This window comes from Macrobrachium rosenbergii, chromosome 9 (genome assembly GCF_040412425.1).
Source record: "Macrobrachium rosenbergii isolate ZJJX-2024 chromosome 9, ASM4041242v1, whole genome shotgun sequence".
In the NCBI taxonomy this organism is placed as follows: domain Eukaryota; kingdom Metazoa; phylum Arthropoda; class Malacostraca; order Decapoda; family Palaemonidae; genus Macrobrachium; species Macrobrachium rosenbergii.
In genome coordinates, this window is record NC_089749.1 from 20,909,135 (window position 1) to 20,928,239 (window position 19,105).

General features: G+C 37.6%; 1 protein-coding gene across 1 annotated transcript; it reads right to left on the reverse strand.

The window, feature by feature from the left end:
* Positions 1-1,425: 1,425 nt before the first annotated feature.
* LOC136841542 (vitellogenin-like) lies at positions 1,426-16,843 on the reverse strand. The gene is made up of 15 exons (XM_067108514.1): positions 16,649-16,843; positions 12,122-12,364; positions 11,574-11,764; positions 9,943-11,037; positions 9,545-9,701; positions 7,788-9,428; positions 7,379-7,621; positions 7,061-7,224; positions 6,351-6,952; positions 5,844-6,225; positions 4,806-5,477; positions 4,171-4,698; positions 3,445-3,808; positions 2,692-2,969; positions 1,426-2,569 (listed from the first exon to the last, which is right to left on the reverse strand). The coding sequence occupies exons 1-15, from the start codon at positions 16,728-16,730 to the stop codon at positions 1,565-1,567; spliced, it is 7,647 nt and encodes a 2,548-aa protein (XP_066964615.1). The 5' UTR covers positions 16,731-16,843; the 3' UTR covers positions 1,426-1,564.
* Positions 16,844-19,105: the final 2,262 nt, after the last annotated feature.

Genomic DNA, 19,105 nt, shown 5'->3' on the forward strand with positions numbered 1-19,105 from the left:
TGGTTAATTTACATAAATTAAACATTAACATGTTTCCTCCGCTGGGGGATGGCTTCAGTGAAAAAAAAAAAATACAATGGTCTCTGCCGCATACCTTAGTAGAGAGCCAAGCTCCCCTTAACACATACATACACATAGGCACACACACATTCACATACGTCTCCGTATGCGCGCGCACACGCGTGAGCTTTTCCAACCCGGGCATAGAGGATATAAGAATGGAGAGAGGTAAAAATGGCGGGGTTTATCCACAAAATAAACATCTCTGCCATTTGAAGGGAGAGGTACTTTAAAGATGAAAAGAAACAAACGCCGTTTGGACTATTTTGGGAGTTGAAAACTGAGAGCTAACACCATTTGTAGCCATTCTCTAATTCCTTCTGCCTAAGAGATTAACAGGTGTTATAATTGACCACTAGAAGACACAATATATTGCTAACTATACGAGGGGAGACACAAACTTCTTGTCCTTTAAGATTCATCGCCACTAATAATTAAGAAAAAAGAGAGAGGGAGAGACAGAGAACTGATTGAAAAAGAGGGCTCAGCTGTGGGACAAGTAAACTAATACTTCTTATTGCTTAGATTGCATTGACAAGATAAGAACTCACTTGAATTATTAATGCAGTCAGCACTCACATCAACACGCCTGAAATTAACAAGGACCTAGACCTCTGATATCACAACTACCATTTTTACAATACAAATCATGGGTTAATCGAGCAAATAAAACAGTCTTACTCTTAGTACATCACGCAAGGTGTCATCGAATAGATTAGCAGAATGTCGCGAACATATCGTGAACCAGTCTTGTTGTATATGTTTACAGGTCATGATGAGCACATTCCGATGACGTATGACTGTCTAATTCAGCGTTTGAATTGAATTGAACTGAATATAGAATTTAAGCCAATGGCCAAGCACTGGGACCTATGAGGTCATTCAGCACTGAAATGGAAATTGACAGTAAAAGGTTTGAAAGGTGTAGCAGTAGGAAAACCTCGCGGCTGCACTATGAATCAATTGTTAGGAAAGGGTGTTGAAACCGATTTTCGATTTATTCGTACACCTTTGTTACTCACTTCCTCGTTATAAGTCTAAAACACATAGTGTATGAAACCCTCTTTTATCTTGTACTGAAGAGAAAACCTGCGCCATGTTCAGTGCAGATACTTTCATACGCGTGAATATAATCAAAAGAGAATAAAGATGCCGGGAATGGCAACGTTACCTTGCTTTCCTGTTCTGTATAAAGACCCCCAGAATTCATGCTTGACTCAAACTTTTAACATTATTCAGCATTTAATGTGTTACCTCATGAATTAAAGACTAATTTCATTAGCAGTTGACCTGTTGATGAGTTCTGGCAAGTACATATGCAGGATATCAATGCTGCAATGTTACAAAATTAGGAATATAAAATCATTTCAACTTTTATTTATGTTTATTAGTTTTTATAATCTTAATACCTGATTTAGTCTTAAACATCTGCTGTATTTTCTTTGTATTACTTGATACCAATACACATCTACAAGTAACAGGTCTGACCAAAGTGCATCTTATCTCAGCAGCCTGTTGGGAAAACATCCGCCACTCCCACAATTGCACATAAGGCAGTGTACGCCCTTGCAACATGGCAGGCATGTTCACTTGTATAACATATCTGCAGGAATGGATCTGGGCGGATGACTGGGTTGCACCTCGACCTACCAGAGAAGAGAGCGTTGCACTGGGCTATTTCTGTCACTGGAGCCCTCAGGAGACCATCAGGGGAAACTCCAGGTGTCTGACAGCTCTGATCTTCTTGCCAAGATTTCACAAGCTCCTGCATGTTGGAAGGCCTTGAACCATCAGGAGTTATCCAGTCGTTGCTCATCTCACCATCATAAGTACCCAAGAGACCAGCCAGCTGACCGAAAGTCCAGCCAGAGACTTCAACTGCTATTGTGTGGCTCCTCTGATAGACGTAAAGCGTGATGTAGGGTGTCCTCACTTCAATCTTTTCGGCCTTTTTGTAAACCTCTACTTTTCCCTGCTTTCGTTGTGGACCAGTGATAGGTTGCCCATTTATGGTAACCGTAAAATCAGGTTTAACCTCTACCTTGGTTTCAGATGATTTTAAGACAAAGTGGGGTATGTATGCTGGCTGCAGGTTCTGCATAACCAAAGATTCAAGCTTGTGCTGAACTAGGAGGACCTTGCATGGAGATCGGGGTGCCCTCAGGACAGCCCCATCAAATGTGAGGATTCCGGTACCATCAACAACCAAGGCTGTGCGATTGTAAGGTGGAAACAAATATCTTGCATGCCGTGGTACAAGTGAGTAATAGGCCCAGATTAAGTTATCAGCTGGAGTGGGCATAAGAGAGTCCATTGACCAAAGAGCTGTGTCAACAGTAGGGACTTGGCTTGTTGAAAGATAATGGAGGGCCTCAGGTAATGAATTCACTGGTCGGTGAACTGGTAACAGTAGCTTTATGTGGTTACCATCCATTTGAAGAGGTACAAGGAATACACTTGCAATGACAGTTTTGATGAATTGGTCTATATTATTGAACACAAGATGTTCCTGAAATATTTGAACACTCAGATTAGATTGATCATCATTTTAATCTAAGAAAAATTATATAAATTTAGATTTTTAGGACAGTAAACACTTGATGAAACGTCTTACATACTGTAGATACTTACAAAGTTTAGTTGGTTGACAAACCAACTGACAACCTGCTGTGGATTCTTGAAACTCATAAAATGGCGTCGTTGTTCATCCAGGTCTCTCGCTAAGGTTTTCTGCACTTTTTCTACTACCTGTTTGAAACCTTCATATTCTTCAGGATGTTCACTTAACAGTGAATCTAGTTTGCGTCTGACGTCTCTGTACAGGGAAGACTCCTCTATTTGGCTCAAAATTCTGTGAATAGACTCTGGCATCCTTCCAGTTTGCAGTGAACGGGCACCCCCTAGAACAACTGCAAAGTAATGAATGTTATTTTTGTATTTCGACTGATAAAGTTTTGAATACTTATGGAATAGCTATTGGTAAACTAGAAAGAAATCTAATAAAACAAAGCCCTGTCATTATATATATATATATATATATATATATATATATATATATATATATATATATATATATATATATATATATATATATATATATATATATATATATATATATATATATATATATATTATATTTGTACGATATTTTGTCACCAATTTCACACATGAAATTCTATGCTTTAAATTTACTGCCGCAAATGATCCATTAACATCAGTTCAGTACACTTTAGAAACAACTTACGCCAAAAGGGTGCAAAAACTTTCATGGGATAAGAACATAAAATATCCAACATCTTATTGGCATGTATACTCTAATGTAACAATGTTATGGTACTATAAAAAAAAACTCTCATGAGATAAACTTGACTGCCTGTAACATACCTTCAGTAACGAACTGAGACATATCATGGAATTCTGATTTTAATTTTCTTATTGTCTCAGATAGTATTGAAGATATTTGTTGTTGAGCCTGTTCATACTTCGACCAAATCTTCCGATACCTGGTTGTGAAACCATGCACAATATTACCGAAGATTTTAAGCCCAACAAGTTTGGAAGGGATGACACCATCGTACTCCAAGTCTTCATAGATCCTGCTGGCTTCATTGCTAATTTCATGCCAAATCTTTGCCAGTTGGGATAAAGGAGAACCAGCATCCGATTCTCGCAATACTTCATGGCCCATGTTATCAAGCCATGGTCCAGCAGACGAAAGAAGCCTCGACCATTTTTCATGTAATGAATTCTGAAATTTTCAGGACGTGATAAAATCAAACGCCACTAATACAGAGGAAAGCACAGTATTAACCGGATAGGTATCCACCCATGGCGGAAGCTCCTTGGAACGCCGTGTTCAGTACTAGCCCCTCGGGGATCAAAGTATTACGTATATACACTCATTCCTATACTGTATGGTCAACAAATTATGTTAATAATAGAAATGGGTGTGTGTAATACTTTGATCCTCGAGGGACTAGCGTTAAGTTTACGGCGTCCTAAGGAGCTTCCGCCATGGGTGGATGCATATCAGGGTAATACCAGAAAGCTTATCATTCAACTTTAGCCATATCATATAATTTTGAAAATGATATTATTAAAGGTACTTACCTTAAGGCTGAGTAGCTGATCCTTTTCATATTTTGTCTCGATCATTATTACCGTTGGAGACAGGAGCTTTACACGGGACATTCCAAGAACTCTTTGTTCGCCAGTTTCTGAATTAGATTCTGCCACGCTAATCTCTATCCTCTTTAAGCTTTCCATACCTAAGGTCACTTTGTACCTGTGGTCACTCTCGTGCCTCTGGCTGAAGAAGCTGATTAGCCATGGTTTGCACCATTCAGCAGATACATCATAATGTCCAGTCACAGATGAATGAGCCTTAGACTGGACCGAAATTCCAGAACACTCAGGGCTTTGATGGGGTTGGACAGAACCGGAAATATCAATGACTTTTCTGTCGTCAGCTGCCACAATGAATGAGCAAGCGGAATTTCTACCAAAACTCACGTCAAGTTTCCCAGAAATTAGCAAAGAGACAGGAGAAAAGGAAGTTTTCTGGAATGTGTAGTCAAATCCAATTGTTTGAGGACCATAAGCAGCAGTTACTGTTATCTTGGGAATAACTTTAAGTGCCTGAAAATAGAAAATGTTACTCAACAGGAGGATATCCTCACTATCCAGCAAATAGCATTAAGAATGAATGTGTATGCATCTCAGCTATATTTTTCAAATGAGCTTACCTTTCCTTGAAACATAACTTCAACAACAACAGTTTCTGGTGATATGACCCGTGACACCAACTTTCCTACTATCTTGTCCTCAGCATTGGGGAAAATGTCCAGTTCATATGATCCTGTCATTACATGCTCATCTCTTGTATACTGCACATCAACATGGAGTTCTTTAGGAAGCCCTGGAATGCTCAAACGACCTTGCAGACGAGAAGGTTGACCCCAAGAAAACTCTGAGTGGCTGAAATATAACTCATACTTTGGTTCACCGAGACCCATCCTAGGATGGAACCTCAAACTGATTTCTGACTGGGAATACTTCATCTCTCCTTCCATCTTGCGAGAAGGAGTATGAATTCCAAGTGAATGAGAGGCGGATGTAGGCCTTTCGTACAAAAATAGGTAAGTTGTTTGGGCCTCTTGAGGTTCACTGTATACAGAAGGAGGACAAGAAGAGAGAAGACAATTGATTGATTTCAAAAGCTCCCTAACTTCTTGAAGTTTCAGCTCGACTCTGAATGCCTCAACTCCACCTTCAGGAGCTAACCGTAGTTCATACATTGCAGCATCAAGTGGACTACTCATTCCTAATGTCCAACTCAAGCTATATCTTCCAGGTTGATTGTCTAGTGCAAGTTTGATATTCACTGGCTGCTGTAGTGATGGATTTGTAATCTGGATCTGGAGACGAAAAGTATTTAAGTATTATATAGTGTGTGTATGAAAATGTTTTATTTTAAGAAGGAAATACGGCAATAATTTTCATTTATCAAGTAAGAACTGCATTTAATGATCATATATTCTATTACCGAAACCATATCCTTATCATGAATAAACTAATTAAGGGAAGGCAAGTATTTCCCAAACAATAAGAAAGATGTTAAATTACCAAAGTCTTGTTATTACAATATGTTCTCTAACTCTTAATGCTAATGACTTTTCTGTCCAATTCCAGTCATTATAAATCAACATTCAATGGAAAAGTTATATCAAGGATGTCCTTTTAATCGGAAAGCTATTCATTGACATCATGCTCAAAGAGATTACCTTCACATATGCTTCACGCTGGCTCCCTGTTCTCAGGTGGTTTACTTCAACGAGTATTTCACTTTGCTGTCCTTCAGGAGATGTGAATTCTGACTTAGAGACCGCTACTACATTCCCAGGTTCATCAAGCCACTGAATCCAATTTTTAGATGAAAATTTGAACACATTATTTTCAGGAGCTTTCCAAAATATTTTCACAGCCACCTTAGGTGTTGAGGTTGTCAGTTCATTCTGAATTTCAGCATTCAAATGGTAGGCTCTCTGGGATGATGTAGTTATGTCTACTATCACAGTGTTAAATCCAGTGAACCAAGTGTAAGGATCAGCTAGCCTTAGCTCAGTCTTAAATATACCACTGTTCTCTAGATAGGTCCAGGTGCCTCTGTAAAAACATTTGAAATTTTGAGTACAAAATGTATACTTCATGAGTTTTCTTTAGAAATCAGTATTACATTCAATTTTCATTTTAACAGCAAATTACCATATAAAAACTGATTTGGAACTTACTGAAGGAAGCTGTTTTGCAATGTGGAAGAAGCACTCACTAGGCTGATATCAGCTTTAAACTTGTTATCTTGAGTTTCCTCAGAGTCCCAGGTAAAGTCACACATTACTTTTTTATTTTCAAACTCAATGTCCAGGAAACCCTTAAACTTCAGTGGTGCAGAACTTTTAGGTAGCAGGACATCATCAATGGTTAAGTGAAGTGTTTTTTCACTGACAAAAACACTGACTGACTTCTTGATTAGGTGGGGTAAATCAGCTCTGAAATTCATCCTAGTTTCTTGACCATCATGGGTTGACATACTCCATTCAATCTGTGTAGGATATTCTGACTGGTTACCTAACTCAAATGACAAAAGCTGCTTTTGGGGGCCAAATACAATGGCTGTCTTGACAGAGTATGGTCGACTATATAAGAATACAAAACTCAACTGGAAGTGAAGCTGAGTGAGTTTTGATGAAAGATGTACTGTTACAGGTCCTTCAACCTGAATAAGAGCTTTCCCACTATGTTTGGCGCTAACTTCAATCTGGTAGTTGGAGGATCCTTGGTGTGTTGCAGATGCCTGGCATACAATTGTGTTGACATATCCCGGGATACCAAGCTATGGAATAATTTTTTATTAATGATGCTTTGTGTAAAAATTATTTAGAAGTGGTAAAAGAATCATATATGCTTACAATGTGGAATGTCAGCTGTTGGAATTGCTTACCAAAAACGTAATATTGCGCATCTCTCCAGAACGCTCATGAAGAATCTGTAGCTCAGTGATTTTTGCCCTGTCTCCTTCACTGGCAATTTCCACTGTCATACCTGTTTTTGCATCATTAGCATACAAAACAAACTGTGCCCTGTACTGACTGCTTCTTATTTTCCCTGCAATGAGATTTGAAAACTATAATAGCTCTATATTAGATGATAGACTGACACCCTTGAAATCACTAAAATTTAATAAATTAATCTGTAGTTTTACCTTTTCTAAAAGATTGCACAATGACTAAAGTGTGAAATGAAGGATAACAATGCTCACCAGCTATATCTGTTTTTATTGTTAGGTCATGATGTGAACTTCCTTCAATGATGTGGCTACCCTTGAAATCAATCACTTCTGTTGCCTTCTGTCCTAATTTGAGGACTGAGTTATACTGAGACATGCTGGCCTTTTGGATGGTTGCCACAACATTCCATCTGTGTGTGGCAACAATGCATTCAAATTTATGTAGCCTGCTAGGAAGAGGGATCTTCATTCCACTGTGCCTCAAATCTCCTTCAACTGAGAAAAAGCAAGAAAAAGATAGAGGGACAGAGATCACACATAGCATGGTATTTCTTTCACCCAGCTCATTTTTTTAAGATAATGTTATTTCCATCAGGATCATAAAAATTTCAGCAGATGTAAACATCAAAGAACATAACTTATAAAATCAATTTTCCAATACCTTCAAAGTTTATGTCAAGATATTCCCGGATGGTGTTTGCAGTATGAAGATAGGCATCCAGATGGATTTCCTGTTCATCATCATTCGTCTGGAATCTAGCTTCAATACCTTTGGTATCAGGAGAATATATCCTATTTTGGCTGCAATAAGTATTGAGCTCAAACATTTTCTCTGAGTGTGTCCACTTGTTTTTGAGTTCCACTTTTATTCCTCCTTGACTTTGTGATTCAAGTAAGCAAGAGAAAACACTGGCATCTCCTTCAGTGGTGTAGATAATAAGACCGCTAGCTCTCCTGGCAGAGGCTGACCCAGGAGTGACTACTTCAATTTTAATTTCTTTCTTACCTGAAGTATTTTGAATATCAGCTTTAATATTGTAACCCCTCATTCCTGGTTCTGACTTCTTTAAGAACAGTTTGATAAGGGATGGTGGTCCAAGAGGAAGACCTTCACTTTGGAATACATTTGGCAGATTGACAGCATAGCAAATATTGACACCAAGGGCTGATTCCATTCTTGTCATGCATGACTTTGCTTGAAATCTTGTACTTCTCACAGATGAAGGATTAACTCTAGTGTCAGGATGTCCCAGCACCCCTTTGAGAAGGAATGTTTCACTCTTCATCTTCAGAAGTTCCATTTTTTCTGGCAAATCAACTTCAAGTTCAAAGCCATTACCACTGGAGTGGTTGATGTTGAAGCTTAAATTTGGGGATGTGACTAAGTGATTTGTTGTCTTAATTCCAGTATGGGCAACATATAAATCAAAGCCAATGAATCCATCAACCTGTATGGACAAGCTTGGTTGGAATTGCACTCCATCTGGGCCTCCTTCAGCTTGCCCTCCAACTTTTTTGCCAAGCTTCAGGCCAGCCACGGCTGTACATTCTAAATCAATTTTCAAGGGAAATCCTTGGATTGTAGGCAAATGATAATCTAAGTAAACCTGAGCAGTTCTTACAGAATCTACATTGATATTAACTGCCCATTCAATGAGGCCATCAACACCATTAAAGAATCTATCAGTTAACTGGTCAACAATGACGCTGTTCAAGTCTCCTGCAAGAGAGGCAAAAGCTATTTCTTGGCCATTCATTCTTGCGTAAATGTCTGCCTTTGGCAAATGATACCTCTTGTCACCATACAATTTATTAAAGAGCTGTGACATTAGGGAAGTATCAATAGCTCTTCTTTGCCTCAAGGAACTTTTGAAATGCTCCTGGATCTTCGATAATTTCCCTGATATGGAAGAGGAGAGATCCTCAAAGATCTTCCCTGTAGGAGTTCTTCTTATGTATCCTTCTGGTCCAAGGAGCTCTTCTAAAATAGGTTCTAATCCATCAAATCGAACACCAATTTCTCCCATGTTGAATGGTGTCTTTCCGAGGGCGACAGTTAAATTCGTGCTCGCAGATCGAGGGAGGAAAGACCCTGGAGCATATATGATATTGGATTCCATGCCAGCTCCCACATCAAAAACTGGTGTATAGTAGGAAATGTCGATATTCTGGGAATATTTTCTAATGTCACCTGTGAAGTTGGATGGTAGAACTATGTAGGTAAGTAGGTACTTCAGGTATTCCTTGTGTGGCGCACTTGATTCTTGAATATTCAGAAGATGGCTCAAGATGAATCCTCGTACTGCAATAAGAAATGGAAAAAGGTTTTATATACGTCTCATACCCTCATAAAATGGTTAGGCCAATTTGAATATCAAAGAAGCCATAAGGAAACTGCATTGCCAAATAAACAAGTACCTTGAGTGTTTTGTTCTTTCCCTAATTCACTGGTAATCTTCCAAAGGTCCTCATTGTCAGCGCACCTGACTGCAGCCAGGTATGATCCAATTCGAGCCTCTGTGTCTATAGCAGGGTTAACAGCAATACTCACTAATTGCTTCCTTGCCTGTCTGAACTGTTAGGGCAAGTAAAACCAACATAATATTTTTCTCAGAAATTTCTTAGTTTTTATCGCCATCACGATTCTTTAATAACTTTATAAACAAAAGAATGACAAATTTAGAACCAGTTACATGCATGTTGCATTTTGTTTTCTTCTTACTATTACATTACTAGATATCAAGACTAGTTCCTCACTGAAAATAATTAACATACCTGGCAATAACTCAGCTGGAGAAAACTTGCCAATAACCTACCTCCTGGTCACACTGAACATTCCTGAAGGCCTGGGTAGCTTCCATACGAATGCTTCTATCTGCCTCTTCCTTTTCTATGCACTGGATAAGGGGATTAGCTGCCTCTGTAGTCATCACTCCCATGTTACCTATAGCTTTTAGTAACACAAGGGCCTCTTCTCTGTCTTCTTCTTGGGCTAGGCGAGAGCAAAGCAGACTAACTTTACTGATTAGAACGTGTACCAGATCTTTAACTTGAGCTTTATCATAGCATCTAGGATTCTGTCTGCAGTAAGTGTTCACCATAGATGCGGCTGCCACTGTAGTTCTTGGGAAGCGTTGGTAATTTTCAAAAAGAGGTTTTAGAGCTTGAACTGATTGAATGCTGGGTCTTGGCATCAAATAGAAAGCAGAAGCATACAGGGCAGACTGTCCTGCCTTGGCCCTTCCTGATATAAGTTCTTGTACCATAACTTTAACTGCCCCAGCTTCACGTATAAAGGCTAATGAATCCAAGAAGAGACTCTCAAGCTTTTGTTTTTCTCCACAAATTTGACCACCACGAATCTTTTCCAAAGTTTTTTCTATTTCTTCTTCAGGAACACGTCGCAAATAGCGCAGAGCTTTTGCTACTTCCTTCGCAGTATCAGCCTCTGCCCCATTCTTTGTTTTTTGACAGACTTTCTTGAGTGCTTCATCCAGTTTGGCAACTATGGAGGAATCCTTATTCGGAGTTTTTTGGTCATAGCGCAGAGTTTTATGAACAAGATGGCCTCGAAGGGTAGTGACAGATGGTGGAAGGTCTCCTGATTCTGACTGGAACCTAAGGATAGACTCCTGACTGGCCTTAATATATCTGTAAGAACCATAGGCTGGGCGGATGATCTTCCTGTCTTTACATGTGATAGATAAATAGATGCCTTTAGTAATTTCTTGTTTACACTCAGAAACAGATTCCTTCATGGGAATGGGAAATTTAGGCCAAAGCTTGGGTGATTCATCTCTGTCAACATAATAATCCTGGCAAAAACGATGATTCTTTATCTTCTCTACGATAACATTTTCTCCTTCATTGTTCACACTGTACAATGTTGAGCAGTTGCCAATGATATCAGTCTGCAATGGAAGATAAGAATTTACATATGAATATCACATGTGTTTGCAATGTCTTCGTAACTCAACTAAGACTTGTTGTTTTAACATCTATATATTTTCTTCTCTATGGGAGTACTAGAACTGCTGTCATTTAGAAACAGTATTTTCTTGCGTGATTTTCTCATCATTGCAAGTCTGTCAGCTAGGAATGAAAATAGGGACATGGATAGGAACCAAAGTTTTATTTTTTTTATTCTATTCAATCAACCAATAGCTGAATGGTACTCATAAATATCAACACACACGGGTCAAACCAACATTCTGTTTCATAAGAATAATTTATTTATGACTTGAAAATGTCTTTACAAGAGTCTGTGGTACTTAACGTTTTGGAAAGTGAAATTCCAGATTTAGCCAAGAAAACATGGAGGTAAGACTGAGTATAAAAGCAGGGTAATCAGTGCTTGAAGAACCTGACAAACAGCCTTTAGAGGCTATTTCCATTTATCTCTATAGTGTTCATTCGCACAACCTCTGATTTTGTGAAGCATACTCACCTCAGTAAAGTTTAGCCCAGTATTAATAGAAGAGTTTGAAGGAAGGGAATTCTGGAAGGCTGAGGCAATACCCTTCTTCATGTTCACTGACCAAACATCATCTTCTGGATGGCTGCAAGCTTGTTGCACTCGACCGTCAACAACAGCTAGTATCAAGGGGTACCTCTCAAGAACGTGGGGCTTGGGAGAACCTGGAGGACCAAAGACCATCTCACTCTCTTGAAACTTATACACATTTCCAGTGAAGCAAAAGTTTTGTTTTCATTGTGAACAAAGAATGCAGAACTATCAAGCAAAACTGGACTTGAGATGAGCACTTTAATGTCACAGTGCTGGTTCAGTCCCTGTTCTAGGTTGGTTAGGTTAGACAGGTTTAGCTTATCTAACGTCCCACTCTTCAATCAAAGTACCATATCTTAAGATTTAAAGCTGCAGACCTATTCCTGTAACGAAGCTCTCCATTGTCCCAATAAGGTAGAGTGGAAACTTTAGTATTACGGAAAATCATTCTACAATGAAAAAGGAATGAGGTGTTCAAGTAGTTTTACCTGAACTGGCTCCAAAGGAAGGATTCTTGATAGATATGGCCATGTCGCAAGGACTCAGCCAGGACACTTCAACTTGGGAGGACCATTCTGTATCTGTGTAGGCTCCTTCGGCGTCTCCCAAGTGGATGTGAGATTTTCCGGTGTATGAGTAGTAGTAGGTCTTTCCAGTTGCATAGGCCAGTTTGGGTGATCCAGCAATTGGGCATTCTGTTGAACACCTGGGCACACTTGCAGGCCATGGGGCTGGAAAGATCAAGTAATTAGGGTTCGTTCATTAGAAACTTGTTATACCATGGCTGAAGAGATTTCTTAGTGAAAATCATATATACATATACACACACACACACACACACACACATATATATATATATATATATATATATATATATATATATATATAAATATATATATATATATATATATATATATATATATACTACTAAAAGGACCTCATTCAAACTGGATGGTATCAAATGAAGCATTTATTCAGAAAAAGTTACAAGCCTTCTTGGACAAACAGTCCACATTATCAAGTACCCAGTTTGAATGAGGTCCTTTAGTAATTCTACTAATGCACAGAACAATTGTGTAATTGATAAAGTTAATATATATATATATATATATATATATATATATATATATATATATATATATATATATATATATATATATTTTTTTTTTTTTTTTTTTTTTTTTGAAAGGTTGGCCTCAGCATGGTAGAACCTTTTGGTTCTTAACAAGTTTTTCTGGAAGGTTGCTAGACTCTTAAACAATTTTTTTACTCAATTAACCCTGGAAACTATTCACAGTTGGTACGACTACAGTCTGTTTCATTCCATCTGTCCAATCACAACGTAGGCTTTAGGTAGACGTGGTAATATGCTAAGTTAGCTCTTGATTGGCTGAAATCAATGTTTCCGATATCGTAGGCTTACTATGATAAAGATGCAAACAGTTTCTCCAGGAATACATCCGAATGCTTATATACAAAGAACCCTCTCACCTTATTATTTAGATCATAAACATGTCGATTTATATCGATAATACAAAAATACAAGCACACGAATGACGACGAGCTTATAACAGCCTACTCTGGCCAAACGCAAAAGAAGATGGGCTTTAAATAATAAAGTTTTGTTACCTCATTGAAGGTAAATAAAAAGACATCTGCCTATGCGAGAGCGAATAGAAGGTATTTCAATAATTTTTTGCATGTAAATTACATGAGAAGGTTAATATCCAAAATAGCATGAAATGTTGTCTATGAGGCTAGCATAAATATACATTTTTTTCAGTGTTGGGGATAGGAACGACACTTAAAATAGAATGAATAGATGAAGGCTGCAAATAAAAAAAAGGAATTTCGACTGAAATGGAATGAATGTGTACTTAAAAGCAAGCCAGTAAAATAAAATACCTGGCGAATCAGTAGCATAGGCCTAGCTTAGTGGGTCCATGCTTTAGCTGTAAACAATATTAAAGGCTATTTTCAGTTTACCGACGTAGATATTACTTTGGTATCACAATAAAGTTATTTGTATATGTATGCAATGACACTTTACACAGAATAAATTTTGAATTTAAAAAAAGTCTTGCGTTTTGAACAGTGTGTGAGCATAGGTTTAGGTGTAGCCTTGGCTATACTAATGAGATAAATCATGATTATTGAAAGTTCATCGTTCGTTCGTATTTGATCTGAGTGCAGGGCCGGCTCGTCCTTAAGGCGAAACTAGGCAGTCGCCTAGGGCGCAAGAATGAAGGGGGCGCAAGAACTGGGAACTAAATAAATAAATAAATAAATAAAAAAATAAATATATATGCAAAGCAATTATATATATACAGAACAATTATAACAATTATACATAAATTTATATATATATATATATATATATATATATATATATATATATTACAATAAAGAAAAATATACAGAAAGCTACAATGACTTTTTTGCATAGTTCCACACAATGTTCAACTGAAATTAAACATTTTCTAAAGAATGACGCAGTTTTATACTACATACAAATACAATAAAGCAAGGATACATTTAGTTTACTTGAACTGAGTAATACTGAATAGACGGAAAACAAAGTAATGTAGTTAAATGTTCGAGTCAGTTGACAAATATTTCCGCACCAATTCTTTAAAAAGAGAATTATTTACTTTTAATAACCTAATAATATTAATTTTAGAATGAATTATGATATGCTTACCATAAAAAAAATGACGAAGTCTCATGATATTATCGAGATTACATCATGCCATACGCGTATGGGCCACGCAGAATCTCTCTCTCTCTCCCTCCGCGCGGACATTTTTCCAGATTTTTTTATTTTATTTATTTATTTATTTTTTTTATGCTGCAACCCACATCGAGCAACGTGTATTATACAAGTTACCGTCTACTCCGTCTTACTAAAAGTAAAAGTTAGTGTTTCTCTGAAAGCTACAAAGGCACTTCACTTCTTTTCTTTGGTGAGTCACACCGTGAGGGGAAATCTTGAGCACAGACATACTGCACATTCCCTACATGTCTACAAGTTGAGACTCGAGAGTGAGGCTACTAATAATTAATTCAAGTCTTCAACATTCCTGGGTAGACCGTAGAATCGTAGATCCTGCATATGATTCCACCAAATTCGTGATTCATCACTTACCAGGTAGGAATAGGCCTAATTTTTGGTCATTGATTTAACTTACACAGTATAGATGTCGGAGGGTAGCCGATAGATCACAACATCGACATAATTTTTCTTGCTAATATACTTGATATAGGCCTAGCTGCCTGCCTAAGGTATTATGGTGACAGAAAATGATTACTCGTATGATATACTGATAAGCGATAGTAAGATTTAGCGATGATACTTTTTAGCTCATTTTAACTGATTCCGTACAATATTATTGAGCAGATTCTCACCAGATTATATTTGAGGATAGTAGCTAAGCTTTATTTCAGAAAAGCTTTTACTAATGTTAGCATAAAATTTATTTTTTCTAATAAAAAATTCGAAAAAAAATTAAACCCACTTGCAAGCGTGTGTTTGGTTTTTAAGTGGGCTTTTTTTTTTGGGGGGGGTAATTACCAGCCCTGATACACACACTATACTTTATATATATATATATATATATATATATATATATATATATATATATATATATATATGTGTGTGTGTGTGTGTGTGTGTGTGTGTGTGTGTGTGTGCGCATAATGCATTTCAACTTAATATTTGGTAGCTGGATTTACAATTAAACTATCCCGAAATGTCACCCAATGGGGAGCTACTGACTACTGCTCACCCCAGATCTCCTAGCTGGTGGACCTGGGGGCGCAAATTAAAATATTAGCCTAGGGCGCAGGAAACCCTAGAGCCGCCCCTGTCTGAGTGGACTGTTCGATAAAAGCTCGTCTGTCGTGTGCTTGTGTTGATATATTATACATACAAATCGGCACGTTTATGATTTATACCTGTATAAGAAGGGGAGAGGGTTCTTTGTATAGGCCTATATAGACATTCAGATATGCTACTGCAGAAGTAGTTTATTGTCACAGTAAGCCAACGATAGCGGAAACGCCGACTGTCAGCCAATCACGTGCTACCATTGCGTATGTGCCACATAGCCTATTCACCCGTGGCGGGCAGATGAAATGAAATAGACTTCTTTTAGTAGGTGTCAGGTGAGGATCGAGCTATGTGCCTTGGTAACGGAAGATCAGCTCTCTACCAAGCGGAACAACACACATATATGGTGCATATATATATATATATATATATATATATATATATATATATATATATATATATATATATATATATATATATATATATATATATATATATATATATATATATATATATATAACGTGTGTTATCTACCAAGTGCAGGTTCGAAATTTTCCATGGAGATCAGAGTTTCTTCATTTGGGTCTTAGGCTTTTGCAGTGGAAGGCAAATCCAAAAAGTGTGAAGAAACCTATAAGAGGTTATATATATATATATATATATATATATATATATATATATATATATATATATATATATATATATAATGTGCGTGTGTGTGTAGGCAGGACTCATTAGGCTTCAGTTTACATTTATACGTATAAAAAGGTAATTAACGATCAAGCAAATCTAAAGCTAATAAAGTAAATATATTATTATAATTGACATTATTAGTCAAAATTTGCAATCATTTAACTAAGTAGGTCTTAAGTACCATTAAACTGCAAAGTATATATCTACAACTGAAAAGTCAAAGGACATAAATCGTATACGTGAATAAAAAATTAACAATAAAGAAATGAAGACGAATTAACAGAAAAGAAATAAAAAAAATATTAATACAGTCATCATATTTTTAAAAGTTACTGCTAATTTGACTCCCAGTGCTTATTTGGGGATGTTTACAAAACTACGATCCCTCATTAATGATTAAACACCGGATCCCCCTGACGAATTAAATGAGGGCCAGTTGGTGACCTTCAAAAATACTCTCGGACGACTGACTGATAAAACAATTGCGTCTTACATGGATAGTAATGCACAAGCGTTTGACCAGCGGCGGCGCAGATCACGAAGCTCAGGATCTGGAAGAAAGCCAAGGCGAGCATGTTGCAACCTCACCAGCCACACCACGACTGCTGACGTTGAGCGAGCTGGAACACCTTATATACCTTGAAAGACCCTTACGGTTTTCTAAAAAGCAATGCTTTATTTATTAATTTTATTTTTTTTTGTCATTGTTTATTTTCGTCGGGGCAAGCAGAGGACAGACGCATTAAACACAGCAGTTTATGAGCCGCTGTGATTCATCAGTTACTGAAGTGGTCTGTCTGTCGATAAATAAAAATATGCAGCGTTCAGCGTCTCATCAAGTCAGACATGAGTTGCGTCATGTCACTTTTATCCTAATCTCGTTGTCAACCATTCGTCTGATCAGATAAATATAAATAGATATGTCGTAAAAAAGCAAATAAGCAAAAATAAGATATCCTTACTCAAGATATCTAAACAAAATTTCGCTAACTTAATGAAGAAAAGTTCTTACTTAGTGGTCAGAAACCTTTAGTATTAACTCTGCTACATGGCGCCAACGTTATCATAGGCCTGCAATCTTTGTTTTCTTCTCAGCTTAATACTAAGTTAGGGGACGCTGGTTTTAATAACGCCTCATTTCGTGATATATTTTTGCAGAAGTTTTACGGTAATTTATGCCCTTCCTGACTCCATTCCTCGTTGTTTATCTCAGCTTGGGAAATATTAAGAAGATTTGCAAAGTAAGAGGCTTTATAGTTGAAGAAAGTGAAAGTCAGGATGGATAGGCCTACAGTTTCTATGTAATAGAAAGCAATGCGAGTACTTACAGTACTGTATATGGACTGATTTTCCCTAGTGTAACAGCGATAGCCTACGGACAATGAGATCCACATTTAGACTTGTCTAGTCTTTGTCCGAGCTTCGGGATGGTACGTAATGTCCCTAAGGTCTGAACTTGCTTTCTCGACCCTCTCTCGCATCACCATCGATAGTGAAGTGCTCCATGAAGTGCTCACCCTGTCGTCTTCTTCTAGAAGTTTTTTTTTTACTGCCTTGTACTTTTTCAATTCACTTATTTTGTGTAAATTTAAGAAAAGAGTAAAAGAGAAATACATTTGCCTCTCAGAAGGATGAAGGCTGCAGAAACCGGGGGGTAAACATAGGATGAAACGAAATTCTGAAGTTTTTGCCAGTCTTGACCAGTCCCGAGAGTACTGTAGATCAAGGAGAGTATGTCAAATATTCCATGATACTTCGGAGAGAAGATCTCAAGCATGGTAAAGGCCCCTCTCTCGAGCAAGGATTCATATTTTCTGATAATTGTCTCTTTGGACTGGAGTAATCACAAGCATATTTGCTTAAACTTGGTGAAGTAGTAATGCTCAATTGTAAATGATGTTCTTGTTCGTGACAGCCTCTTCCAATGTATGTAGAAATACTAACTGCAGTCTTGGATTTTTTGTTTTCTTTTATCTTTGGAGCTTCATTTGTCTCCATTATACCGTGCCATGTATGTGTCAAAGCATATAGAGTTAGTTATGTTATGTGAGGGGAGACCTGCGTGGAAAGGGAATTCATGAGGCAGAAGCACAGGATAGAAATAGATGGCAACGGCTCATCCGAAACGGCGACCACATATAAAAATGGGAACAAGCTGAGAAGAAGAAGATATAGAGTTAGTTATGTTCATCTCCCGTCTGTTCGCCACCCTTCCTCAATCCCGTTTGGCCTTTCGCTCATCCCTGATGAAACGGTTGCGGATATCTTCATTAGATTTTACACTAAGACACACTGCAAGTATTTCAGTCGAGCTAAAATTTTGATGAGCTTCGCCTTCTGTTCGATTCTGCCCTCTCGATTTAATGTGTCACTATTATGGGGGAGATTTAAAGTGGATATATCATCCTGTGAGATAATTCTTCATCTGCTTCATCCATTCTGCTTTTAAAAGATTATTCATTGCTGAACATTTGCATTCCCCTTCATGTAAGTGAATGTATGTGCACACATGAGGTATGCTGACACATTCATTAGCTCTATGGAAAGATAGTAGCCATGCAATGAACACTTACACACTTGACTTACAATATGGCCAAACTGGAGTTTCCACTGAAATCCTGTGTAAATTCGCCAAGGAAATAAAACGACACACTTCCTGTACGATGCTGAACTTGGAAGGGAAGAGTTTATCAATACCTGCAATATTTGAAACGAAAACACTAAAACTTGAAAAAATTTAATTCCTGGAATATATGTCCATGTCTCATGTGTATAGGTATTAGGCTATTAGAAACACTTAACATCCGATCTCCTTAAGGGAGCCAAAGAGAGAGATAGTTATCCTATACAGACGAGTGACTGTGGCTGTGACTGGCTTATACACTTGAACTTGGTTATTTTTGGACAAAACAGGCCATGTGAGCGGTTAATTTTCTGTCATAGCCAGCCC